This window comes from Scyliorhinus canicula, chromosome 14 (assembly GCF_902713615.1).
Source record: "Scyliorhinus canicula chromosome 14, sScyCan1.1, whole genome shotgun sequence".
NCBI lineage: Eukaryota > Metazoa > Chordata > Chondrichthyes > Carcharhiniformes > Scyliorhinidae > Scyliorhinus > Scyliorhinus canicula.
This window is the reverse complement of record NC_052159.1, coordinates 75,577,118-75,604,691: the sequence shown is the minus strand read 5'-3', so window position 1 is coordinate 75,604,691 and position 27,574 is coordinate 75,577,118. Positions and strand designations below refer to the sequence as shown.

At 47.4% G+C, this 27,574-nt stretch overlaps 1 protein-coding gene across 1 annotated transcript in view; it reads right to left on the bottom strand.

The window, feature by feature from the left end:
- rev1 (REV1 DNA directed polymerase) overlaps positions 1-27,574 on the bottom strand; it is a 209,009-nt gene that overhangs the window by 161,771 nt on the left and 19,664 nt on the right. Inside the window, exons 2-4 of the mRNA XM_038817781.1 lie at positions 15,903-15,969; positions 14,665-14,797; positions 14,244-14,412 (exon numbers count right to left, since the gene is read on the bottom strand). Coding sequence (XP_038673709.1) covers positions 14,244-14,412; positions 14,665-14,797; positions 15,903-15,959 — 359 coding nt within the window. The 5' untranslated portion in view covers positions 15,960-15,969. The remainder of the gene's footprint in view (positions 1-14,243; positions 14,413-14,664; positions 14,798-15,902; positions 15,970-27,574) is intronic.

Below are 27,574 nucleotides of genomic sequence, written 5' to 3'. Positions count from 1 at the left end.
TCAAATTCGGCAACGCCAGTCCCCCCTCGCTGCGGTTCCTTTCCAGCATCGACTTCCTCAACCGCGGGGATTTTTCCACCCAGACAAAGCTCATAACGATTTTGCTGGTCCTTTTGAAGGACCGCGGGATAAAGATCGGAAGGCACTGAAAAATGAACAGGAATCTTGGGAGGATTGTCATCTTTACCGTCTGCACCCTCCCCACTAGTGATAGCGGGAGTGCATCCCATCTTCGAAACTCCCTCTTCATTTGTTCCACCACTCTAGTCAAATTTAACTTGGGTAACCTGCCCCAGTCACGTGCCAGCTGTATCCCCAAGTATCAGAAACGTTCCCCAACCAGCCTAAATGGCAGCTCCTTCAGCCTATTCTCCTGGCCCCTTGCCTGCACTACAAACATCTCATTCTTGGTCATATTTAATTTGTACCCTGAGAACCGGCCAAACTTTCTCAATGTTTCCAGTATATTGTCCATCCCGGCCAGTGGGTCCGACATGTACAGGAGCAGGTTGTCCGCATAGAGACCTTGTGCTCCACCCCTCATCCCCCTAGTCATTCCCTTCTACCCCTTTGCAGCTCTCAGAGCAATCGGCAACGGTTCTATGGCCAGCGCAACCAGCAACGGGGAGAGTGGGCATCCCTGTCTGGTCCCGCGGTGTAGTCCGAAATAATCTGACGTTGTCCTGTTCGTCCTTACGCTAGCCTTTGGGGCCTGGTACAATAGTTTGACCCAATTAAACAGTCCCTCCCCGAACCCAAACCGTCCGAGCACCTCCCACAAATAGTCCCACTCCACCCGGTCAAAGGCCTTCTCAGGGTCCATTGCCACCACTACCTCCACCTCCTTGCCCGTCGGGGGCATCATAATCACATTAAGCAATCTTCTCAAGTTGGCTGTCAGCCTTTAACAAACCCTGTATGGTCGTCCCCAATCACCTCCGGTACACCGTCCTCAATTCTAATCGCCAGGACCTTGGCCAGGAGCTTGGCATCCACATTAATCAGGCAGATTGGTCTGTATGACCCGCAGGATTCTGGGTCCTTGTCCCGCTTTAATATCAGCGAGATGGTGGCCTGCAACACTGTCGGAGGTAGGGTCCCTCAGTCCCTCGCCTCATTAAAAACCCTGGTCAGCACCGGCCCCACTATCTCCGAGAACGTTTTGTAGAACTCTACCGGGTATCCATCCGGTCCCGGGGCTTTACCTTTAGGCCCCCCATTACCTCCTCTGCTCTAATTGGGGCCCCCAGCCCGTCCACTAGTCCTCTGCCCACTTTTGGGAAGGTTAGTCCGTCCAGGAACCGTTTCATCTCCTCCGGGAGTTCTGAAGTGTAGAGCTTACTATAAAAGTCCCGAAACACCTTATTCAGTCCTGGCGGGTCCTCCACTCTGCTCCCCTTCCCGTCCACCACCCTGGCCGCCTCCCTCCTCCTGAGTTGCTGCGCCAGCAATCTGCTAGCCTTCTCCCCATGCTCATACACCACTCCCCTTGCCTTCCTAAGTTGCTCCACGGCTCTACTCGTGGATAACACTCCCAGTTCCGCCTGCAGTCTCCGTCTCTCCCCGAGTAGGTCCTCCCCCGGGGACCCCGCATGCTCCTCGTCTATCCGGTGGATCTCCTTAACTAATCTATCCATTTATGCTCTGTCCGTCCTATCCCTGTGAGCCCGAATTGAGATCAGCTCCCCCCTCACTACTGCCTTCAGCGCCTCCCACAGAGTCGCTTCTGAAACCTCCCCCATATCGTTCACCTGCAGGTAATTTTGCATACACTTCCGCAGTCTCTCACATATCCCCACCTCCGACAGCAACTCTACGTCTAACCTCCATTGCGGGCGATGGTAATTCTCCCTGCAGACCTGCAGGACCACCCAATGTGAGGCATGTTCCGAAATAGTGATCGCCGAGTATTCCGTATTTTGTACCTCCTTTACACAGTCCCTACTCATGATAAAGAAATCGATCCTAGAGTATACTCCGTGGACATGCGAGTAAAGTGAATATCCCCTTCCCGTCGGCCATCTGGCTCTCCATAGGTCTACTGCCCCCATTTGCTACATGAACCCTTTCAGCTCCCTTGCCATTGCTGGGAGCCTACTCGTTCTGGGACATGACCGGTCTGGACCCGGGTCGAGGACCGTATTGAAGTCCCCCCCCATAATCAACTTGCGTGAGTCTAGGTCTGGGATTTTCCCCAGCACTCTATTAATAAAGTTAGCATCGTCCCAGTTCGGAGCATATATATTCACCAGCACCACTCTCCTCCCCTCCAGCTTGCCCCTTACCATAAGGAATCTGTCCCCGTCGTCTGCGACTACGCCCTCTGCCTCAAATTGAACCCGCTTATTGATCATAATTGCTACTCACCTGGACTTAAGAGTCCAAGCCCATGTGGAAGAACTGGCTGATCCAGCTCTTCTTTAGTCTAATCTGGTCAGACACTTTCAAACGTATCTCCTGCAGCATAATTACGTTCGCCTTTAGTGCCCGCAAGTGCGCAAACACACGTGCCCTTTTGACTGGCCCGTTTAGTCCTCTGACATTCCAGGTGATCAGCCTGGTTGGGGGGGTCACACGGCACACACACACACACCCCCCCCCCCCACCCCCGCCAGTCAATCATAACCCCTCTTGGGCCCACCCCCCGGCCCATGTGCCGCGCCTCTCTTGGCTCGCCTCTTGGCAGATTCCACTCCCGACCTCCTCTCCATTACCTACTTCAGAATCCTCCGTCAGCAGAATAACATCCCCCCCTTCCCCCCCCTAAAGCAACATCTCCCAATAACCCCACCCCTGCCATCAACTGGTTGTATACACACCCCCCACCTGACTCCCTTGACTAGCCAATCTGCTAGCCCGATGACTCATCCCTCCGGCGCCCACTTGTCTCAGTCCCATTGTTTCCCCGACCTCATCTCCCCACTCATCAGCACACCATCCCCCGATCTGACCTACTGGAGCAGTCTCACAATGGGAAAGATCAAACGAGATGGGGACATCAAACAGCAAAGCGAAGCTGCTCCAGGTGTAATACAGTTCCAACTCTGTAAACAGATAAGTGTTAACACACATCCCTTTCTGATCATTAATAAAGTAACAACGCAGTAACACAGTACCTGTATAACACCTACCCAAAACAAACATAAAAACCAACAGCCAAAAACTTTAATCCCCATTGCTTACCGGCCACCTTTATGTTACAGTGAAGGCTCCAACAAACAAAAAGAGCACAACAAAAGGTAAAAAAAAGCGAGAGGGGGAATCTCCTCCCCACCCCCACCCCATAGGCAAAAGCTGCCAAAAATACAACACAAGGCACCTTTAAAGGAGTAAACAGTCGATCGTCAGTCCAGGCACAGTAGGCATCCCCCCAGACAATAACTCTCGGACTCTAGCTTGAGCCCGTGGGTCCTTTTTGCGGGACCAGCCCCTGATCCCTCGCGAAGTCCACCGTTTCTTCGGGATCAGAGAAGTAGTGGTGTTGGGAAGAGCAGACCAAACTTCACGTGCTTTTTAAACAAACCCTCCTTAACTTGTTTAAAGGCTGCTCAACGCCTGGTCACCTCCTGGCTTAGGTCCTGATAGATGCGAAGAACACTGCTATTCCACGTGCTGCTCTTAGCACTCTTTGCTCACTGTAACACCTGTTCCACGAACCTGTGGAACCTGATCACCATTGGACGGGGGGAACCCACCGGACGCATCTGCCTCGCCTGTACTCTATGTGCCCCCTCCAGCTCCGGCGGAAAGGTGTCAGCCCCCACCAGCTGCAGCAACAGGTCAGCCACAAACGCTGTGGCATCAGTTCCCTCAGCCCCCTCCGGGAGGCCGATGATCCTCAGATTTTGTCTGCGGGCTCTATTTTGCAGCTCTTCTACTCTGTCCAGCAGTCTCCTCTGCCTCTCCTTCAACCCATCAACTTCTAGCGCCGCAATCATCTGCGTGTCCGCCTGCTCCTCCACCGCTTCCCCCAGCTCCTTAACTTTTTGGTCCTGGGCATCCAATCTCTGGTTCAATTGATCCACTGCCTTCTGAAGTGGGTCCAAGTTATCGCGCTTCAGCTCTTCAAAACTGCTCTTAATCACCTGCAGCATGTTTTCCAGCGCTAGCTGGATTGTCGGGTACGAGGTGCGTAGGTCCACCATCTTTGCTCCCGGGTCAGCCTCCAGTGCACTTTGCCTTTGTCCTTTTCTTTTCCGTTTTCGCTGCTTCCTGCTCTCCTGTGGTTCCATGCAGCTCTGCCCGTTACTCAGCCCCTCCGTGGCCGTCTTTCCAGCGCTCAGCAAAAACCGGGGAACCAGGTCCACAACTCCCACCGGAGTGAGAGCCACCGAATGCGCGGCCTACTCGCTCATCGCCGCTACCGGAAGTCCCCCAATAATCAATTCTTTATATACCTCTGATACCCTGCCCTCTCCAACCCCTGCTCTTGACAGCACCTTGTCCTACTGTCGAACCCCGGGTGCGGCAGATCAGGAAAGGACGGCACCTGTTTTCTCACATAATTCCGTACCTGTAAGTACTGGAACCCGTTCCCGCAGGGCAACTCATACTCCTCTACCAGCCCTCCAAGCTCAGGAAGCTGCCCTCCACGAATAAATCCCCAAACCATTCGACCCCGCCGCCAACCCCAAAATCCCCCGTCCAGTCCCTCCAGAGCAAACCTGTAATTCCGACAGATTGGAGCCCAAACCAAGGCCCCTTCAAGCCTCACTGCTGTCGCCACTGTCCCCACACCCTCAGGGCCGCCACCACACCGGACTTGTGGACTACCTGGCCAGCGAGAACAGCAGAGGTGCCATCAACAGCCACTCCAAACTAGTACCCCTGCACAAGGCTTACTCCATCTGATCCCTTACCGACCTCTCCTCCACTACCCACTTCCTTACTACGGCTAGATTTGATGCCCAGTAGTAATTCATTAAACTTGGCAAGGCCAGACACCCACCCCCCCCCCCCCAACTCCAATAGCGCCTTCTTTATTGCTGAGCAAAAATCCCGATATCAATGTGTTAACCTTCCGGAAAGTAGTTCACTGTTCTAATCCCTCCTTTCTTAAATAGCAGAGTTACATTTGCTAACTTCCAATTCATTGGAACTGCACTAGAATCTAGGGCATTGCAGAAAATCATAACCCGCAAATCCAGTAGCTCTGCAGCTATGTGTTTTAGAACCATTGACCGTCAGGCCTTGGGTATATGTCGGATTTTAGTGTGTCATGTTTCTCCAATACCTTTTCTGTGCCAACGGTCATCCTCTATTTCTGGTACTCAATTTGTGTCATCGACTGTGAAGTCAGAGAGTTTATTTGATAAACTTGCAATTTTCCAGAGTATAAGGAGCTTTGCCAGAAACAGCACGGAGGGTAGTGAACCGGGGGAGAGCAGTGGACCCGGGGAGAGCAGTGGACCCGGGGAGAGCAGTGGACCCGGGGAGAGCAGTGGACCCGGGGAGAGCAGTGGACCCGGGGAGAGCAGTGGACCCGGGAAGAGCAGTGGACCGGGGGAGAGCAGTGGACCGGGGGAGAGCAGTGGACCCGGGGAGAGCAGTGGACCCGGGGAGAGCAGTGGACCCGAGGAGAGCAGTGGACCCGGGGAGAGCAGTGGACCCGGGGAGAGCAGTGGACCCGGGGAGAGCAGTGGACCTGGGGAGAGCAGTGGACCCGGGGAGAGTAGTGGACCCGGGGAGAGTAGCAGATCTAACCAGTGGGGGAGGAGCTCACCATAAACAGTGGGAAAAATAAAGAGTAACACCATAGGAAAATGGCAAGTTCTTTAGCTGGTAAGTAACTGCTAATTTATATTACCTACTTTACTTTAATGTACTTTCAGTTCAAAGTAACAAGGGAGAAATATTTTACAGGTTAGAAAGATTAAAAACCAGCTGGAAACTTAAATTAAAAACCAAACTAAAAAGAGGTAAATGTCTGGCTCAAAGGTTGGTGTGGGAGAAATGGTTTTGTATTCAATGGACATTGGCAACAGTACTGGGGAAGGTGGGAGCTGTTCCGATGGGGCGGTCTTCATCTGAATCAAGCTGGGACCAGAGTCCTGACAAATCGCATAACTGTAGTTAGGACTTTAAACTATATAGCGGGGAGGGGGTTCAGTTGTATGGAAAACTAAAAAATCAAAGTTAAAGGAGAAGGTAGGAGTGCAGGTTAATGATGAGGATTTTAAACTAGTTAAAGGGGCCGAGGACTCAGGAGAGGTTAGTAAAGTTTCCAGAACAGAGAGCATTGAAAGTGGCAGGAATCTAACTTCAGACACAGCAAAAAAAGGGGACAATGAAAATCGCTTATTGCCACAAGTAGGCTTCAAATGAAGTTACTGTGAATAGCCCATAGTCGCCACATTCCACGCCTGTTCGGGCTGGTACGGGTGTTGTACCTAAATATGCATTGTATACGAAACAAAGTAAATGAGCTCATTGAGCACACTGAAATTGGCGGGTCCTATGCTGCGGGTAGCAGAGAGATGTGGCTGCAAGGTGATCAGGGCTGGGATCTAAATATCCAGGGATATGTGTCCTATCGAAAGGACAGGCAGATGGGCAGAAGGGGTGGGGTTGCATTGTTACTAAGAAATTAAATTAAATTTATAGCAAGAAGCGATTTAGGGTTGGAATCTGTGTGGGTAGAGTTGGGGAATCGCAAAGGAATAAAGACCCTGATGGGAGTTATGTACAGGCCCCTGAGCAGTAATCAGGACATGGGGCAGAAAATAAATCAGGCAATAGAAAAGACATACAAGAACAGCAAAATTACAATAACCATGGGGGACTTCAATATGTAGGTGGACTGGGAAAATTAGGTTGGGAGCAAATCCCAAGAAAAGGAATTTATGGAATTTCTACAAGATGGGTTTTGAAGCCGCTTATGACAGAGCCCATTAAGGAACAGGCAATTTTGGATTTGGTGATGTGTAATGACGCAGACCTGATTAGGGAAATAAAGATGAAGGAACCCTTAAGGGGCACTGACCACAATATGATAGAATTTACCCTGTAGTTTGAGAGAGAGAGATGTTGGAATCAGATGAAATGGTTTTATAATTAAGTAAAAGGTAACCACAAAGACATGAGGGAGGAGCTGGCCAGAGTTGTCCGGAAGGGGAGTCTAGCAAGAAAGACTGAGTGGAACAACAATGGCAGAGGTTTTATGGGGTTCTTCGGGATGCACAACAGAAATTCATCCCAAGGAGGAGGAACCATGCTAATGGGAGGACAAATTAACCAAGGCTGACAAGGGAAGTCAAGAACAGCATAAAAGCAAAAGAAAAAGCATGTCCCCTAGTCGCCACATTCCGGCGCCTGTCCGGGGAGGCTGGTACCACCATTGGTGGTGATCTTTCAGGAATCACTGGCAGAGAGGGTCCCGGAGGATTGGAAAATGGCAAATGTAACACCCCTGTTTAAGAAGGGAGGGAGGCAGAAAACAGAAAATTATAGACCAGTTAGCCTGACTTCAGTTGTTGGTAAGATTTTATTAAATCTTATTAAGGATGAGATTGCGGAGTACATATAAGTGCGTGGTAAAATAGGACTGAATCAGCACGGATTCATCAAGAGGAGGCCATGTCTGACAAATCAGTTAGACAAAGGAGAACAAGTGGACATGATCTATTTGGATTTCCAGAAGACCTTTGACAAGGTGCCATACAGGAGGCTGCTAATTAAATAAAAGCCCATGGTGCTAGGGGTAAAGTACTGGCATGGATAGAGGATTGGCTGACTGACAGAAGGCAGAGGGTGGGAATAAAAATGTCTTTTTTAGGATTGCAGCCAGTGACTAGTGGTGTTTCACAGGAGTCAGTTTTGGGACCATGACTATTCACGATTTCCATTAATTATCTGGGTAGAAATAAGAAATAACAACGGGAAGAAGTCTTTGGCAGGAGTAATCTATAGGTCCCAAACAGCAGGTCTACAGTGGAGCACAGTATAAACCAGGAAATACTGGGGTCTTGCAAGAAAGGTACGGCAATAATAATGGGTGATTTTAATATGCACATAGACTGGGGAATCAAATTGGCAAGGGTAGCCTGCAGGCAGAGTTCATTGAATGCATTAGAGATTGTTTCCTGGAACAGTATGTTGGGGAATCAACCAGGGATGACGCAACTCTCGATTTGGTATTTTGTAATGAGGATGGATTAATTAATCACCTCATAGTTAAGGCAGTGGCAGTTGTTTAAGGAGATACTCAATTCTTCACAACTAAAATATATCCCAGTGAGGAAGAAAGATGGGAAGAGGGGTAAAAAAACATCCATGGCTAAACAAGGAGGTCAAGGACATTATAAAGACAAAAACTAAGTTATATCATATTGTAAAGGCCAGTGGCAGACTGGAAGATTGGGAAACTTTCAAACATAAACAAAGCGATTCTAAAAAAGTAATAAAAAAGCTAAGGTAAATTATGAAAAAAACTAGTACAGAATATCAAAACGGATAGCAAACGGTTCTGCAGGTACACAAAAGGGAAGAGAGTCGCTAAGGTGGATGTTGGCCCCTTGGAAAATGAAACTGGTGCGTTAATAGTGAGGAACACAGACATGGCAGAGATGATAAATCAATACTTTGCCTCAGTTTTCACGGTGGAGGACACTTGTACTATTCCTATAGGAATGGGCAATTCAGAGATAATAGAAAGGGTGGAACTTGCAACAGTCAGCATCAATAGGGAAATGGATTGAGGGCAGACAAGTCCCCAGGGCCTGATGGCCTACATCCTAGGGTGTTAAAAGAGGTAGCAGAGATAGTGGATCCATATTGCAAAATTCATGGAGACGGGAAAGGTTCCAGTGGATTGGAAAAATGCTAACATAATGCCTTTATTCAAAAAGGGAGGGAGGCAGAATGTGGGAAATTACAGACCAGTTAGTTTAGCACCTGTTGTTGGAAAATTGTTAAAATCGATTATCAAGGACTTAAATCAGGACATTTGGAAAGCCAAGGCGCTATCCATCAGAGTGAGCATGGTTTTATGAAGGGCAAATCATGTTTGACTAATTTGCTTGAGTTCTTCGAAGATGTAACAAGCAAAGTGGATAATGGCAATCCTGTAGATGTAGCATATCTGGATTTCCGGAAGGCGTTTGATAGGGTGCTGCACAGGTTGATTCACAAGGTGAGATCACATGGGATTAGGGGTAATTTATCAGCTTGGACAGAAGACTGGCTGACAGACAGGAGACAGAGAATCGGGATAAATGTGTCTTTTTATGGATGGCACAGGGTTCAGTTCTTGGGCCCCAGCTATTTACAAACTATATTAATGACTTGGATACAGGGATAGAAGGTTCTATAGTCAAATTTGCAGATGACACAAAAATAGGTGGCACAGTAAGTTGCAATAAGGAAATAAGAATGTTACAAATGGATATAGATAGGTTAGGAGAGTGGGCCAAAATGTGCCAGATGGAAATTTAACACGGATAAATGTGAGATTGTGCATTTTGGTCAAAAAAATAGAAAGGCAACTTATGATCTAAATGGAGAGAGACTTCAGGGTGCTCCGATGCAGAGGGGTCTGGGTGTCCTTGTGCATGAAAACAAGCATGTAGGTGCAGCAGATAATAAGGAAAGCAAATGGAATGTTGGCGGTTATCGCAAAAGGAATTGAGTATAAAGGTAAGGAAGTGTTGTTGCAACTATACAAGTCATTGGTAAGACCGCACCTGGAGTATTGTGCACAGTTTTGGTCCCCTTATTTGAGGAAATCTGTAGCGGTATCGGAGGCAGTTCAGAGGAGGTTCACTAGGTTGATTCCAGAGATGAGGTGTTTGTCGTATGAGGAGAGATTGAACAATTTAGGCCAATAAGAGGCAGCAAATTTAAAACAGAAATGAGGAAAAACTACTTCTCCCAAAAGGGTTGTGAATCTGTGGAATTCGCTACCCCAGAGTGCGGTGGTACAGGGACAGTGAGTAAATTTAAAGAGGAGCTAGACAGATTTTTAATTGGTAATGGGTTAAAGGGCTATGCAGGACGGTGGAGTTGAGGCCAGGGTGGGATCAGCCATGATAACATTGAGGGTGTTCGGCTCGGGTGACTAAATTACCTACTCCCACTCAGAGGTCATGTGTTTGAGGGAGGAGATGCTCTGGCTGATTTCGCAATCCAGCTCTTGGTCTGTAACACTGTAGGTAGCAGATGAGGAGTATATCAGCCAGCCATAGAATGACAGAGCAGACTAGAAGGGCCGAATGGCCTAATTCTGCTCCAATATCTTATGAACTGGAAAAAGGAACTGAAGGCATTGTTGCTAAGTTTGCAGATGATGCAAAAATATGTAGAGGGACAGGTTGTGTTGAGGATGCAGGGAGGCTGCAAAAGGACTTGGACAGGCTAGGAGAGTGGGCAAAGAAGTGGCATATGGAATACAATGTCTAAAAACGTGAGGAATAGACTATTTTCTAAATGGGAAAAGGCTTCGGAAATCAGAAGCACACAAGTTCAGGATTATCTTAAGGTTAACATGCAGGTTCAGTTAGCAGTTAGGAAGGCAAATGTAATGACAGCATTCATGCCAAGAGGACAGTACAATACAAGAGCACGGTTGTACTGTTGAGGCTGTATAAGGCTCTGGTCAGACCCCATTGAAATATTGTGAGCAGTTTTGGGCCCCGTATGTAAGGAAGGGTGTGCTGGCCTTGGAGAGGGTCCAGACGAGGCTCACAAGAATGACTTGTCACATAAGGAGCAGTTGAGGAATCTGTGTCTGTACTCAATGGAGTTTAGTAGGATGAGGGGGGGAATCTAATTGAAGCTTATAGAATACGGAGAGGCCTAGATAGAGTGGACACGGAGGATGTTGCCATTAGTAGGAGAAACTAGAACCCGAGGGTGACCTGAATTTGCTCCCGTTTCTTATGGTCAAGCTATGCGATAAACAACTGACCTGTGTCATGTGAGAGTAAGAAATGGGTGTTTATATAAATATCTGTAGTGAGGGTACCTTCAAGAAATGGGTGTTTACTACTGCAATGATGTCAGAGTGATGTTCTGGATGTTGTTGGGGAAGTTATTAAGCATTACTTAGTGTTGTATTCTTTGGGGGGTTGTATTTGAATTAATGGTTGCTAAGATGTTCACTGAATATTATAAAAAGGTTAACTTGAGTTCATAGAATAAACATTGTTTTGCTTTAAAAAATATTTTTCCATTTCTGTTGTACCACACCTGTAGAGTGGGCCGTGAGCTCCCCATACCACAATCTATTAAAAGTTGTGGGTCAGGTGAACTCCATGATACACTTTGTGATTCTCTAAACCCTGGCCCTTAACACCTGGCAGTACTTGATAATGAAATAAACATCAAAATGGAAAAAAGTTTCCATTCCCCAGCACTGACATATCTTGATGAACAAATACAAAACTAGAGTGAAACAGAAATTTAAAAGTACAAACAGCTATTTTGTTTTGTTAACACAACAAAATATTCCCTCAGCAACAATGAACAAATAAACACAAGAGACCCGAACTAACCAATTAAAAATTACTCTTTCGGTCATAGGAAGTAATATGAGATAGGAGCAATAGCCCATACGGCCCCTTGCACCTGCTCCACCATTTAGTAAGATCATTGTTGATCCTAAAATTCAATTTCACTTTGCCACTCAATACCCTCAACAATCTATCACTAGGAGCCTTGATTATATTGAGTATCTTCGGATACAAAATTTCAATCATTCACAGCCCATGGAGTGAGAAGTTTCTCCTCATCTCACCATTTAAAATGACATTTTTTCGTAAAGCATAATTAGTTGTAAAAGCTACAATTTACAGTCTATAATTAAAAAAAAATGTAAAAAATAAATTTAGAGTATCCAATTATTTTTATTCCCTAATTAAGGGGCAATTTAGTGTGGCCAATCACCTACTCTGCACATCTTGTGGGGTTGTGGGGGTGAAACCAATGCAGACACAAGGGAGAATGTGCAAACTCCGCAGCGACAGTGAACCAGGGCCGGAATCGAACCTGTGACCTCGGTGGCATGAGGCAGCAGTGCTAACCACTGCGCCACCGTTCCGCCTGACTATAATTTATAATTATAATACAAATAAGGCACCAAAACAAGAGGAGGAACTCGGAGATAATGTACAATTTTCCTTAACTGCGTGTCATTTTCCTTAACTGAGTGCAAATGATGTTGTTTTTAACACGCTTTCAATAAAATAGAGACCATTCAAATATAAGCAAAATATTTTAGCAAATATGCTAGAATTCATTAGGATGTTGCTTTCTTATAAAATATATATTAAAGCCTCAAACTGATGTACTCTTTTCAAAATAATATGTAAATGCGTCAATATAATCTGAAAGTTGTGCTACAGAAATGCTAATGTAATTCAGATATGCTACTCCCATGACCTGCAGTTAACACAGTGAAAGCAAATGAAGACAAAGCACAACTAAAACAGGAGCACTGTTAACCACAGCAGATGTTATTTGCTGAGCAAGCTAGATCCCACAGGGAAGCCTCCTTACTGATCATAGCCTTTCTTTTGTATTTTGAAAAACGAGGGGGGGAAAAGCAACTAATCCCAGAAGCACAGAACTCTAGTATCATGTTTAGCATTTTAAAAAAGTAAAATATTTATTAGTTAGATTGGCCATGCTAAATTGCCCCTTTGTGTCCAAAGGTTAGGTGAGGTTACGGGCTTGCGGGCCTAGGTAGGGTGTACTTTCAGAGGCTTAGTGCAGACTTGATAGGCCAAATGGCCTCCTTCTGCATTGTAGGGATTCTATGTGCAAGAAAAAAAAAACTTAACCAGATCAGATTAAAGTTGCACAGTTAAAATAGTCTGACAACTCCTCCCCCCCAAAAAAACACAAGTTAATACCTTCTTGGCAACAGCTGCCGTAGACATTTATAAGTATGAAAGATTTTTTAACTATAAAAACCCCAAGGTAAAACCTACTGTCACTTTAATAAAATTAATAAACTCCTCACAATCTTCCACTTGGCTGTGGAAATCCATGAATGTTCAGAAACACTGCTTTCTGAAAACAAATATTGATTTAACTGGATGGCTGTTTCAAATTTCACACGTTCTAGCAGAGCTGATCTCAAGACATCTCCCCCACACTGCTATACAACTTAGCTCAACATCCTTCCTTAAATGTCCTCTACCACTTTTGTCTCCGATTCTGTTCTCTTCAGCACCTCTTTGAACTCAACTTTCCCAGAATATTAAAATCTTCCATGCTTCCCTATTACTTCTACTTTTGGGTCAAATAAAATGTAATAATCTTCTCATTAACTTATTAAACCTTTGTAAGTTGTAAACGTCGCTTAAACTCCCCACTGAAATTTGACGGCTGAAAAGCCAAGTCCCTACCCAGTTCCTGATACAAATTTTTAAAACCCAACCTATTTACCTGTAAATGCAACTTCATCATAGCCTGTCTTTACAAATGCACGCATCTAGCACCTTTACCCTTTATCTCTCAGCTCTCGCAAACAATTTGTCTTTTTTAGCCTTCATGCAGTTTTATTAATCATAGACACACACACTCTTTACAGAATTCCACCATATTTGCAAAATATTAAAAATAACATCAATCTTCACAACATAGGGATAACTAAACTTGTGATAGTAACAAAACATACTTAGAATTTGGGTGTCTATTGCAGAAATAGTAACACATAGAAAGGAATGTACATTACAAATAGCAAGAGTATTGAAATTGTATTGAGACACCTCAATATGGAACATGCCACATGTTGAAAAATTGAATTCTATTGCACTGAAAATTTATAATTTGAGAAGTTTAGCCCTCAAGCTGACATGGAATGTATATTGTAAATATCAAGAGCATTACAAATGGATTGGGATTGAGACACAAGTGTGAAATACGCTGTAAGGAGACGTGTTGAATTTTATAGCATTTCCTGTAATTTTGAAGTAAAATGTTTTGTCATGTACTTTCACAAATTTTATGAATATATATTTGAAAAAAAAGTAGCAACAAATAGATGTTGCATTTCTACTTCTTCATTGTCACAAAAAGTCTATGCATTAAATCTTAATATTTAATATAAATCAATATTATTATCTTGCTGGCAACTCATGTAAACTTAGGTTGGCATTACACTGCAGCTGGCTGAAACATAAATCTGCTGCGAGTCAACCTCCTGGGCGGGGACGGGGCTGCAATAAGACACCTTTGCAGTTTCCTGCACTTAGTACAGTTTCTCTGCACCAAAACATAATGGGAATTAAATATTGACTAACCTGTCTGTAATCCAGTTGGGCCGAACCACTTTTTCTTCCTTGATTTCTTTGATTTTTGCATTTGGAAGATTAGTGGCAATAATGTGAGTGGTTTTGGACCTCGAATAGTACATATGATACTGGCCTCCATGCAGCATCATAAGCCTTCGCAGCTCATCAGCTGTTGGCTCTGAAACATAACACAATTTAAAGGTAGCGAGAATCAGGGCTGATTTAACATTCTAGGGCTGGACAACTACACAAGCACAGAGTTTTATTTATCCTAGCAACATTATCTCTTGCAAATGTTCACTGAAACTAATTCTATTGAAATAAGTTACTACTTGACTTTCAACCCACTGACAGGAAGACAGATTGAATGATTTGAGTTTTCTGAAACATTACAGCTACCTCTGAATCAGACTTTTAAATCACTGCGTACCTGTGTAACCATTGACATAAATTGCAACACCTCTGAAAATACACGATGCTGTCCCTTCATTTTCTTGTTGAAGAGGAGTCTCTGATTTGTACTGTCTTTCCAGTTTGTCCATCTTTGCTGCCATGTAGCCACCCTAGGAGCAATTCAGAAGATTTTGAGAACCTTCAACTTTACCGGTCTATTTTGATGCTACTCTTAACAAGCAACGGCTTCCATGAATAAAAACAAAATATCTTAATTTACATAGTCCTGCTCACAATTCTCAGAAATGTCTCAAGGCACTTCGCACAATGAATTACTTTGAAAATGTAGGTTAAAGTACACACAACAAGATCTTGTTAACTAGCGAAGAAAAAACATTCTTATTTTGCTGTTGGCTGAGGTAGAAATACACACTATGACACCAGGAGTTTTAATGCTGTTGTCTGAATGGTGCTACAGTATTTTAAATGATCACCCAATGATCAAAACATCGAGGTGAAAAGAGTCCATCAGTACCTCTATGGTTGTTCGTTTACCATACGTACCAACCGAAAGCCGAAATTTATTTCTCCATGGCCTCAGCAAGAATACAGCATTGGGCACTTACTTTGTCAGTGTATCTGTACAATATAATGTACAGAACAGGGGAAGATAACATAAATGCTGATGCATTGAGTTGTCTCCCTTTACCAGATTTGTCATCTAAGCTATTGTATCCTCCTATTTTCATACTCGAGAGACTTGCACATTCTTCAGTAGGTGTGAAGCAGATTTAGCCTTGGATGGACAGAGATCAGAAGATGTTCAAGATAGCTGGATTGGCCAAGTGAAATTGCCCCTTAGTGTCCAAAGATTGTAGGTTAGGTTACGGGTTTGCAGGGATGGGTGGGGGAGTGGGCTTAGGTTGAGTGCTCTTTCAGAGTGCCAGTGAAGTATCCTTGAGCCAAATGGCCTCCTTCTGCACAATAGGGATTCTACCATTCTATGTAGAGGGATAACTGATTTAACAGGATGACAATATATCACTCCATCCATATTGATCATGGGTGTTAGCCTTTTGTATTCTATGGCCTAGAGTGGGACTTCAGAGTCCACAATCTTCTGACTCAAAAGAAAGAATATTTCCAATTGAATCTGGCTGACAAAGAAAAGTGAAACTGCTATTTATTTGGCTAACACATGCTTCAATTTCTTTTGTCTGGGCAACAAAATAAAATGATACATTTACAAACAAGGTAAATTTATGCTGGACATACCCATTCTCTCCAGCCATCCCCTTCGCTGGCACGTTTCCTCCATCCTCCACGGCTCATAGTAGGTTCTCTGAGATTGAGATTTAATTTTGAATTATTGGTGTTAAAACATTGCTGCTCAAATTTAGTTACGTAGAAATAGACAAAAGTACAATCACTTAGAATTAAAAGGCAGCATGAAAAACAGTGCCAAACCTCAACTTACCATGAAGTCAAAATGTGACTACTGAATACTTCATGTGAATAAACTATTTATCTAAACTCAATATCATTCATAGGACAGGCATCTGAAGAAACTTTAAAGTGACACAACATTCTGTAAATCAAAGAATCTGTTGCTTAAATTGTTCAAAATTCACAACTGATAAGCAATTTTATAAAAGATGGGTTAATACTTTGGGTATGCTGCCTCTTCTGATCCCCAAGAGCATATTACCTTGAATATCTTCTCACAGCCTAAGGTGCCTCAAATTATTAGTTTAATATATATTTAGGTTCTCAAATTTAAAGTGCTTTACAGTAACACAAACTATGTTTACGTCTAAACAGTACCTATAGAATATGTGGCAAGTCTGTAATTACTCAGCAACTGCTGTACAGCGCGCAATTCTTGAAAGTGTATTGTGAAACAGGAATACACTTGGGATTTGGATAATGAACAATAAGTATTAATTTAGATGTGAACCTCAGGAGATGATACAATTTTTTAAAAGTGCCAAATTATGTTTTTCATAATTCATACGGTTGTGTATTGTTTACAAGTTTTTGTATTGGAGATTGAATCATTCCCATTCTTTGTAACTGCCATTAGAGTGAGACTTTAGTTTTCTGTGCAGCTCAGCAACATGACAATAGTGCAGAATTTTGCAATATTATGATACAAAGCTAGAAACACAAAGGGGTCAGGCATAAGGAAAAGAGAGCTTTACCGATAATAATGTGCTATTCTGGGACATCCGGTGGTGGCTACGAAGGAGTAAGTCGCACATTTGGTGGCTCCCGCTCTAGTCGGACTTTTGGACCTTACCCCCGGACATTTTTCCGTTTTTAAACGGCAAATTCGAAGGCTGAGGCAATTGGGCACCATTTCCACGCATCAGTGTATGGAGAAAAGGACCAGAAGTGCACAAAAGGGCAGAGATAAGAAGTCAGTTACGAGCTGTGTTGAAGCTGCAACGGGAGACAGTATGGCCGAGGGCCGGACCCCTGGGGTGGCAGCGCAGTGACCAACGGACCCAGTGTTGCAGGCCATTCAGAATGGCTTTGCCAGGCAGAAGCGGGAATGTTTGGACCCGATTAAAGAATCAATTGATCGGTGAAAGAGCAGACTGGATGCCAAGGATCGGGCGATTCAGAAGGTGGAGAAGGCGCTGGTTGAACAGGAGGAGCATCAAACAGCAGTGGTGCTGGAGGTGGGGATGCTTCGGGAACAGCAGAAAAGGCTCCAGGAGAAGGTGGAGGACCTTGAGAACCGGTCCCGCCAGCAGAACTTAATAATTGTCCGGCTCCCGGAGGGGGCTGAGGGAGCAGACGCTGGGGCATACGTTGCCGGTATGTTCGAAAATCTGCTGGGGGAGGGGGCATTCCCCCAACCGTCGGAGGTGGACAGGGTGTACCAAGCGGTTGCTAGGAAGCCGTGAGCGGGGGACCCTCCGAGGGCAATGGTGGTGATATTCCATTGGTTCCTGGACAAGGAATGCTTTCTTCGGTGGGCCAAGCGCACGCGGAGTTGTAAGTGGGACAACAGCATCCTGCGGGTGTACCAGAACCTGAGTGTGGAGGTGGCGAGGACGAGGGCAGGCTTTAACCAAGTCAAAGCTATTTTCTTTAGGTGAAGTTCAGTCTGCTGTATCCGGCGCGTCTTTGGGTCACGCATGAGGACCAGCATCACGATTTTGGGTCGCCCGATGAGGCGCTGCACTTTGCTAAAAGAAAAGGACTGGTGGGGGTCGGAGAACTCTTGGGCTTTGAGACAACTTGTTGGCCTATATTGGGCCCCTTTTTTCTATTTTTCTGTGTTTTTTTCTTTTCTCTCCCTTGGTTTGTGTTGGATTTTGTTTTTAAATTGGTTATGCCTTCTCTTATTGTTTTGTGTCTGTTTTTGGAGCTCTGTTTGGGGAAAAAGGGGGGGGGAGGGGGAAGTCGATTTTTCATTTTTGGGTTCTTTTTCTCGGTAGATGTTGACAATATCCTTTTTGTTTTTATTGATGTGCACTTTCGTGGGATGGAGACGTGCCTGTTTGAGTTTCGGTGGGTGCCGCTTTTGTTTTTGTGTTTCCATGCTGTTTGGTGTTTGTTTGGGGACTGTTAGATAAGGGTATTTGTCGGCCAACATCGCTATGATAAGGAAGTGGATGGTGGGTACGGGATCTATTTGGGAGCGGGTGGAGGCGGCTTCGTGCAGGGGCTCAAGCTTGGCAGCCCTGGTCACGGCTCCTCTACCACTGCTGCCGGCCAAGTACACCACCAGCCCGGTAGTGGTGGCGACCCTGCGGATATGGGGCCAGTGGAGGAGGCATGTGGGGGAGATGGGGGCGTCTGTCTGGGCGCCAATCTGCGACAACCATCGGCTTGCCCCCGGGAGTATGGATGGGGGGTTCCGAGTATGGCAGCGGGCGGAGGCGGGAAGGGTGGGTGATATGTTCCTGGAAGGGAGCTTTGCGAGTCTGAGGAGCTTGGAGGAGAAATTTGGGTTGGTAAGGGGAAATGATTTTAGATACCTACAGTTGCGGGACTTTGTTCGTAGACAGGTCCCATCTTTCCCACGCCTCCCGCCAATGGGGATCCTCGACAGAATAGTCTCTAGGAGGGAAGAAGGGGAGGGTAGAGTCTTGGGTATATATAAGGTGCTCATGAGGGAGGAAGGGTCCCAGACAGAGGAACTGAAACTTAAATGGGAGGAGGAGCTAGGCGGGGAAATGGAGGATGGGCTGTGGGCAGAGGCCCTGAGTAGGGTAAATTCGACCGCGACATGTGCTAGGCTCGGGCTGATTCAATTTAAGGTCGTTCACCGGGCCCATATGACGGTGGCTCGGATGAGCAAATTCTTCGGGATAGAGGACAAACGCGCTAGGTGCGCGGGAGGACCAGCGAACCACGTGCTCATGTTTTGGGCATGCCCTAAGCTGAGGGGGTACTGGGAGGGATTTGCGGGGGTCATGTCCCGGGTACTAAAAACAAGGGTGGTGATGAGTCCAGGGGTGGCAATGTTTGGGGTTTCGGAGGACCCGGGGGTCCAGGGGGAAAAAGAGGCCGATGTTTTGGCCTTTGCTTCCCTGATAGCCCAGTGACGAATACTATTGGCGTGGAGGGGCTCGAAGCCCCCGAAGACGGAGTTGTGGCTTGCGGACATGTCGAGTTTCCTGGGTATGGAGAAAATTAAGTTCGCCTTGAGGGGATCTGTGCAGGGGTTCGCCCGGAGGTGGCAACCATTTATTGACTTCTTTGTGGGAGAGTGAGCGTCAGCAGGGGGTGGGGGGTAGAGTAGAGTAGGAGGGAAAATATGGCGGGTAGTACCGGTGGGAGAGGAGCGGGCTTGTGCAATATGTTATGATTGAAGTATTGAAAGTACATGGATGTTTGCACATTTTTGCCTTTTTTTTGCTTTCTTTCTGATGATGTCTGTAACTGTTTATAAAGCCAAAAACTACCTCAATAAAATTGTTTATTAAAAAAAAAAGACAAGGGTATTTGTTTATATGAGCAGGGGGAGGGGAGCAAGGGAACAATAGGTGGGAGAATTCTTGGCGCCAGGGGCGGGTGCCACCAAGCTAGCTGGGTGAGCTGGCTCACGGAAGCAGTGTGGGGTGTATATATGCTTAGTTTACTAGATGGGTTGGGTTTTAGAGTAATGTTGCTGCTGGGGGGGGGAATGGCGAGAGAGTGACTTCGATGGAGGGACACTGAGGGGGTCGTGGTGGGGGCTGCTGAGGGGCGGGCCAGAGGAGGCGTGGCGCATGGGCTGGAGGCCGGCCCAAGAAAGGGGATGGCTGATCGGCGGGGGGGGGGGGCACTTTGCCCCCCAACTAGGCTGATCACCTGGAACCTTCGGGGGCTAAATGAGCCGGTAAAGAGGGCATGTGTCTTTGCGCACCTGAGGGGACTGAAGGCGGAAGTGGTAATGCTGCAAGAGGCACACCTTAAAGTAGTGGACCAGGTCAGATTGAGGAAAGGCTGGATCAGTCAGGTTTTCCACTCGGGCTGGATACAAAGAGTAGAGGAGTTGCGATTTTGATTAACAAGCGGGTGGCATTTGTGGTGGGAAGAATAGTCTCGGATGTGGGAGGTCGATATATCATGGTTAACGGCAAGCTGCAGGGGATGAAGGTAGTGCTGGTCAATGTATATGTGCCAAATTGGGATGACGGGGATTTTATAAAGAGGGTGCTAGGGAAGATTCCGGACCTGGACTCGCACAAGCTGATCATGGGAGGGGATTTTAATACGGTTATTGATCCAGGCCTGGACCGGCCATGCTCGAGAACGGGCAAGGTGCCAGCAATGTTAAACGAGCTGTAAGGGTTCATGGAGCAGATGGGGGGGGGGGGGGGGGGGGGGGGGGTGGAGGATCCATGGAGATTTAGGCAGCCGAGGGCGAAGGAATTTTCTTTTTACTCTTAAGTACATACGGTGTATTCCTGGATCGATTTCTTTGTCTTGGGTAGGGCCCTACTGGCAGGGGTGGTGGACACAGGGTACTCGGCGATTACGATCGTGGACCATGCTCCGCACTGGGTGGATCTGCAGGTTAGTATGGATAGCAAGCAGCGCCCGCAATGGAGGTTGAATGTAGGGCTATTGGCGGACGAAGCGGTGTGCGAGAGGCCGAGGAGGTGCATGCTGAATTACCTGCAGGTAAATGATACGGGGGAGGTCTCAGTAGCGGTGGTCTAGGAAGCGCTGAAGGCAGTGGTGGGAGGAGAGCTGATCTCGATCCAGGCTCACAGGGACAGGATGGATAGGGCAGAGACGGACCGACTAGTAAAAGAGATTCTACGAGTTGATAGGAGGTATGCGGAGGCTCCAGAGGCAGGGCTTTTAAGGGAACGCCAGAGGCTACAGGCGGAACTCTCAGAAAGGCGAAGGGGGCGATTTACGAGCACGGTAAGAAGGCCAGCAGGATGCTTGAACAACAGCTCGGAAAGAGGGAGGCAGCTAGATAAATAGGGAAAGTTATTGATGGGGATGGGAACTTAGTTGGGGACTCGGCGGGGGTAAGCAAGGCCTTTCGGAACTTTTATAGCAGGTTGTACAGGTTGGAACCCCTTGCGGGGCCGGAGGGGATGAGGTACTTCTTGCATGGGCTGACTTTCCCGAAGGTGGATGGAGAGCTGGTAGAAAGGCTGGGGGCTCCGATCGGGCTGAAGGAGATAGTGGAGGGTCCGAAGGCCATGCAGTCGGGCAAGGCCAAGGGACTGGACGGGTACCCAGCCGAGTTCTGTAAAACGTTCTCCGGAATATTGGGGCCGGTGCTGACGAAGGTCTTGAACGAGGCTAAGGAAAGAGGGGTTCTGCCCTAGAACATGTCACAGGCCATGATCTCGCTCATTCTGAAACGGGACAAGGACCTGGAGCTATGTGGGTCTTACAAGCCGATTTCCTTGTTGAACGTAGATGCCAAACTTCTGGCCAAAATCTTGTCCTCATGGATTGAGGACTGTGTACCGGACGTTATAGTACAGGATCAGACAGGGTTTGTTAAGGGCAGGCAAGCTGGTGGCCAATGTAAGAAGACTGCTAAACGTGATCATGATGCCCCCGGAAAGTAGGGAGGTTGAGTTGGTGGTCGCAACGGATGGGGAGAAAGCCTTTGACCGGGTTGAGTGCGTTTATTTATGGGAGGTGCTGGAGCAGTTCAGGATTGGGAGGGGCTTTATTGACTCGGTTAGGTTGCTGTACCGGGCTCCGGTTGCAAGTGTACGGACAAACAGGACGATTTCGGACTATTTCGGACTGCACCGGGGGACGAGACAGGGATGCCCCCTCTCCCCACTGCTGTTTCTGCTGGCGATAGACCCGCTGGCAATTGCTCTGAGGGCCTCAAGGGGCTGGTCCGGGGTGGGGGGTGAACAGAGTCTCGCTGTATGCGGGTGACCTACTGTTGTATGTCTCAGACCCAATGGAGGGGATGGAAGAAATTATGTGAATTTTAGGGGAATTTGGCCGGTTTTCGGGGTATAAGCTCAGTATGGGGAAGAGCGAGATGTTTGTGGTCCAGGCGAGAGGTCAGGAGAGGCGACTGGGGGAACTGCCGTTCAGAGTGGTCGGGGACAGTAAGTAGCGAGGGATTGGGACAGGCTACATCAATTGAACTTGGCCCGGTTGGTGGATCAGATGAAGGAGGATTTCATGAGATGGGATGCGCACCCGTTGTCTTTGGCGGGCAGAGTTCAATCGGTAAAAATGACGGTCCTCCCGAGATTCCTATTCTTTTTCCAATGCCTCCCCATCTTCATCCCGCGGTCCTTTTTTAAGCGGATCAATGATTATTGTGGGCTGTGTGTGTGGGGGGGGGCAAGTGGGGGGGGGGGGGGGGGGGCAAGTGGGGGGGGGGGGAGGAGGAGCTGGCGTGGGTGCACATGGAGGCGGATTCTTGTAAGGGCACAAGTCTGGAGGCGTTGGTAACAGCGCCTCTGCCGTTCCTAACAGCGCGGTACTCCACCAGTCCAGTGGTGGTGGCGGCCCTAAGAGTTTGGGGGCAGTGGAGGAGACATGTGGGGGCATCGGTGTGGTCCCCAATCTGCAATAATCACCGGTTTGCCCCGGGGAGGTTGGACGGGGGGTTCCGAATTTGGCGGAGAGCAGGGATTGAGAGGATGGGGGCTTGTTTATAGAAGGAAGCTTCCCGACTTTGAGGGCGCTGGAGGAGAAGTTTGCATTGGTGGGGGAAATGAATTTCGATATTTACAGGTGCGAGACTTTCTGCGTAGACAGGTACCAACCTCCCCACTCCTGCCCGCTAAGGGGGATTCAGGATAGGGTGGTTTCTAGAGGATGGATAGGAGAGGGGAGCATCTAGGGCATATCTGAAGAGCTTATGGGTTTGGAGGAGACGCAGACCGAGGAGCTCAAGCAAAAGTGGGAGGAGGAGCTGTGAGGAGAGCCTTTGGGCGGACGCGTCGGGTAGGGTCAACTCGACATATTACTAACATGGAGGGACTCAAAGCCCCCGAAATCGGAGACCTGGCTTTCGGACATGGCTGGCTACCTCTGTCTGGAGAAAATTAAGTTCGCCATGAGAGGGTCTCTGTTAGGGTTCGCCCGGAGGTGGCAACCATTCGTCGACTTCCTCGCAGAGAATTAATCGTCAGCAGAAGGGGGGGGTTAGGTTAGAGTAGATTAGGGGGGTAAGCAATGGTAGGACCTGTGGGAGAGGGAGGCGGTATTTGGACTATGTTAATATTTTCCTTGTTATGTACATTGTTGATTTTGTTGCTGTTACAATGCCAAAAAAAACCTCAAAAAAATGTTTATTTTTTAAAAAATGCTATTCTGCAGGATATTGTAATACTGTATTTATCACTATAGTATGTGCAAAATTATTTGATCCTACAATATTGTTTCTTACTCCCATCCACAGAGCTCTGCTTCATGGAGAACATAATCTGTGATGTTAATCTGTCTGTAATCAATTCCAGTGCTTTGTTGCTTTTAAACCTTATTGAGAATGCCTTTGCAGCATTTGTTTCATCAACTGTAGGTGCGCTTGTTAACATTGTTTCAATTCCAAATGTTAGATTATCTTCCTCATTCTGTGAACCTATTTAATTCCATGTGCAAAAGAGAAACAGTGTGGAAAATCAGGTCCTGCTCCCCAACAGGGCCTCATCATAAGCTGTATTTGCAGCGAGTTTGGCTTCCAAGTATCTAATAAAGGCCACACCACTGAAAAACTTCAACCAGTACTCTATGCAAAGGGAAACTGAGAAGTTATGTGTTCTTTTGGCCCCTTACTGTAGCAAAGACAGTAAAAATATCATATCATCTGACAGTCTTCCTTATTCATTCAACCAAGGGCCTGCCACAGCAGAGGACAATCTGGGATGTCTCAGGACCAACCACTGCAAGAGCAGCTTGAAGCATTGCAGTGAGGAATTCCAATCACCTTAAATTGTCAACAAGCGTGCTTCAAAAGAAATCTCATGTCGAGTAACATTCTTAACTAATGCATAACAAAAGGGAGAAAGAGAAAGAAAATACGCTCAGATTTTAAATATTTACTTAAAAAGTAAATCAGCAGCTTTCGGGCCCCAGAAAGACTCGTATCCTGTCAAGATGACTATCACCTCTACAACGTGCCTGCATGTTCTCTGCCTTACTCCCACACTGCCATCAAAACTCTTTTCACCTCTTGACTCAGTTTCTCCAATACGTTTTTACTCCGTCTCCCAACTTCCACTTGCCTTAAACTCCAAATCATCCAGAAATTAACCAGGCATAACCCACTCTGAACTAAGCCCCAATTATGCATCATCTTTGTTCTTGCTGGCTTCCTGAACCCATTTAAAAACCTTTTGTTTCCGTATCCATTCCACCGCTACCACACAGTCAAAGGACTCACCTCAGCTAACATTGTAATCCTCTCCAGCCTTATGTTCCCTCCAATTTTGTAGCTCTGGTCTTTCGCTCTTCTCTACCCTCTCCACTATTCATTAAACCGTGGGGCAGCACGGTAGCACAGTGGTTAGCACCATTGCTTCACAGTGCCAGGGACCCTGGCTCAATTCCTGGTTTAGGTCACTGTCTATGCGGAGTCAGCGTGGGGGTATCCTCCGGGTGTTCCGGTTTCCTCCCACAAGCCCCGAAAGACGTGCTTGTTAGGCGAATTGGATATTCTGAATTCTCCCTCAGTGTACCCGAACAGGCGCCGGAATGTGGCGACTGAGGGATTTTCACAGTAACTTCTGTGAAGGACAAAGACGGGAACTTGGTCGGAGATTCAGCAGGGGTTAACAGGGCGTTCAAGGAGTTTTATAGCAGGCTATATGAGTCGGAGCCCACAGATGGGCCGGAAGGGATGAGGCAATTCTTAGGGGGGAGGGGGCTGAGGTTCCCGAAGGGCTGGTAGAAGGGCCCTAATCAAGATTGAAGAAATAGCAGAAGGGCTGAAGGCCATGCAGTCGGGTAAAGCCCTGGGACCGGATGGGTACCCAGTGGAGTTTTATAAAAAGTTTTCTGGGATGCTGGGGTCGCTGCTGATGAGGACATTTAATGAGGCAAGGGAGTAAGGGGTGCGTCCCCCGACGATGTCACAGGCCACAATCTCACTGATCTTGAAGCGGGAGAAAGCCCCGGAGCTATGTGGGTCCTACAGACCGAACTTCTTAAATAATGACGGCAAACTGTTGGCCAAAATCTTGTCCTCAAGGATAGAAGACTGCGTTCCGGATGTGATTGGGAAGGACCAGACGGGATTTGTTAAGGGCAGGCAGTTGGTGGCCAACATTAGAAAACTGTTGAATGTGATCATGATGTCCCCAGAGGGTAGGGACATAGAGGTAGTGGTCGCAATGGATGCAGAGAAGGCCTTTGACCGGGTGCAATGGACCTATCCGTGGGAGGTGCAGGGGCGGTTTGGGTTCGGACAGGGCTTCATCGACTGGGTTAGGCCGCTCTATCAGGCATCTGTGGCGAGTGTACGGACGAACAGGTTGACATTGGGCTATTCTAGGCTGCACCGGGGGACGAGGCAAGGATGCCTCCTCTCCCCACTGTTGTTTGCGCTGGCCATAGAGCCGCTGGCAATTGCACTGAGAGCCTCAAGGGGTTGGAAGGGGCTTGTTCGGGAGGGGTGGAACACAGAGTCTCACTATACGCAGGTGACCTGCTCCTATATGTTTCTGACCCACTAGAGGGGATAGGAGAAATTATGAGGATTCGGGGGAATTTGACCGGTTTTCAGGGTATAAATTGAACATGGGGAAAAGTGGGATGCTCGCGGTCCAGGCAAGGGGGCAGGAGAGACGACTGGGGGAGTTGCCGTTTAGAGTGGTAGGGGGAGCTTTGGGTATCTAGGCATTCAGGTGGCACGGGAATGGGAACGGCTACGCAAGCTAAATTTGACTCGACTGGTGGACCAAATGAAGGAAGACGTCCGGAGGTGGGACATGCTCCTGCTATCACTGGCTGGGAGGCTACAGACAGTGAAAATGACGGTTCTCCCGAGATTCCGGTTTGTTTTTCAGTCTTCATCTTTATTCCACGAACCATTTTATAACGGGTAAAGAAGGTGATCTCTGGCTTTGTATGGGCGGGCAAGAACCCACGAGTAAAAAAGGGGATGCTGGAGCATAGCCGGGGGGAGGACGGGTTGGCGCTGCCGAACTTTAGCAATTACTATTGGGCGGCAAATATAGCCATGATTAGGAAGTGGCTGGTGGTGGGGGGGGGGGGGGGGGGGGGGGTCAGTGTGGGAGCGAGTAGAGGTGACATCATGCAAGGGCACGAGTTTGGGGGCATTAGTAACGCCGCCTTTGCCGCTCCCGCCGGCATGGTACTCCACCAGCCCCGTGGTGGTGGCGGCCTGAGAGTCTGGGGGCAATGGAGGAAACATGTGGGAGCAGAGGGAGCATCGGTCTGGTCTCCAATCTGCAATAATCATCAGTTTGCCCCAGGGAGGCTGGATGGAGGGTTTCGGAGATGGCAAAGAGCAGGGATCGAGAGGCTGGGAGATCTGTTCATAGAGGGGAGCTTTCCCAGCCTGAGGGAGTTGGGGAAGAAATTTCATTTGACGGGGGGCAACGAGTTTATGTACCTGCAGGCGCGGTACTTCCTAAACAGGCAGGTCTCAACCTTCCTGCTCCTACCACTAAGGGGGATACAGGACAGGGTAGTTTTCAGAGTTTGGGTAGGAGAGGGGAGGGTTTCAGACATCTACAAGGAACTCATGGGGTCAGAGGAAATGCAGACAGAGGAGCTGAAACACAAATGGGAAGAGGAGTTAGGAGGAGAGATAGAGGATGGTTTCTGGGCGGATGCATCGAGTAGAGTCAACACGTCCGCAACATGTGCCAGGCTCAGCCTGACACAATTTAAGGTCGTTCACCGAGCACACATGACAGTGGCCTGGATAAGCAGGTTCTTTGGGATTGAGGACAAGTGTGCAAGGTGTGCGGGAGGACCAGCAAACCATGTTCATATGTTCTGGGCATGCCCGAAGCTTAGGGAATTCTGGCAGGGGTTTGCGGATGTCATGTCCAAAGTGTTAAAAACAAGGGTGGCACCGAGTCCAGAGGTGGCGATTTTCGGAGTATCGGAGGATCCGGGAGTCGAGGAGAAGAAAGAGGCAGACGTTCTGGCCTTTGCCTCCCTGGTAGCCCGGAGACGGATACTATTAGCTTGGAGGGACTCAAAGCCTCCGAAGTTAGAGACCTGGCTCACTGACATGGCTAGCTTTCTCTCTCTGGAGAAAATCAAGTTCGCCCTGAGGGGGTCAATGTCAGGGTTCGTCCGGAGGTGACAGCAATTCGTCGACTTCTTTAAAGAAAATTAACCGTCAACAGAGGGGGGGGGGGAGGGCGTTTAGCTTACATTAGTGTGTAAGAAAGGTGGGACCTGTGAGAGAGGAAGATGGCCTTTACACTATGTTTATATTTGTATGTACACTGTTTCTTCTGTTATTGTTATAAAATCACAAATACCTCGATAAAATGTTTTAGTGTTGGGTCTGTTGGTAT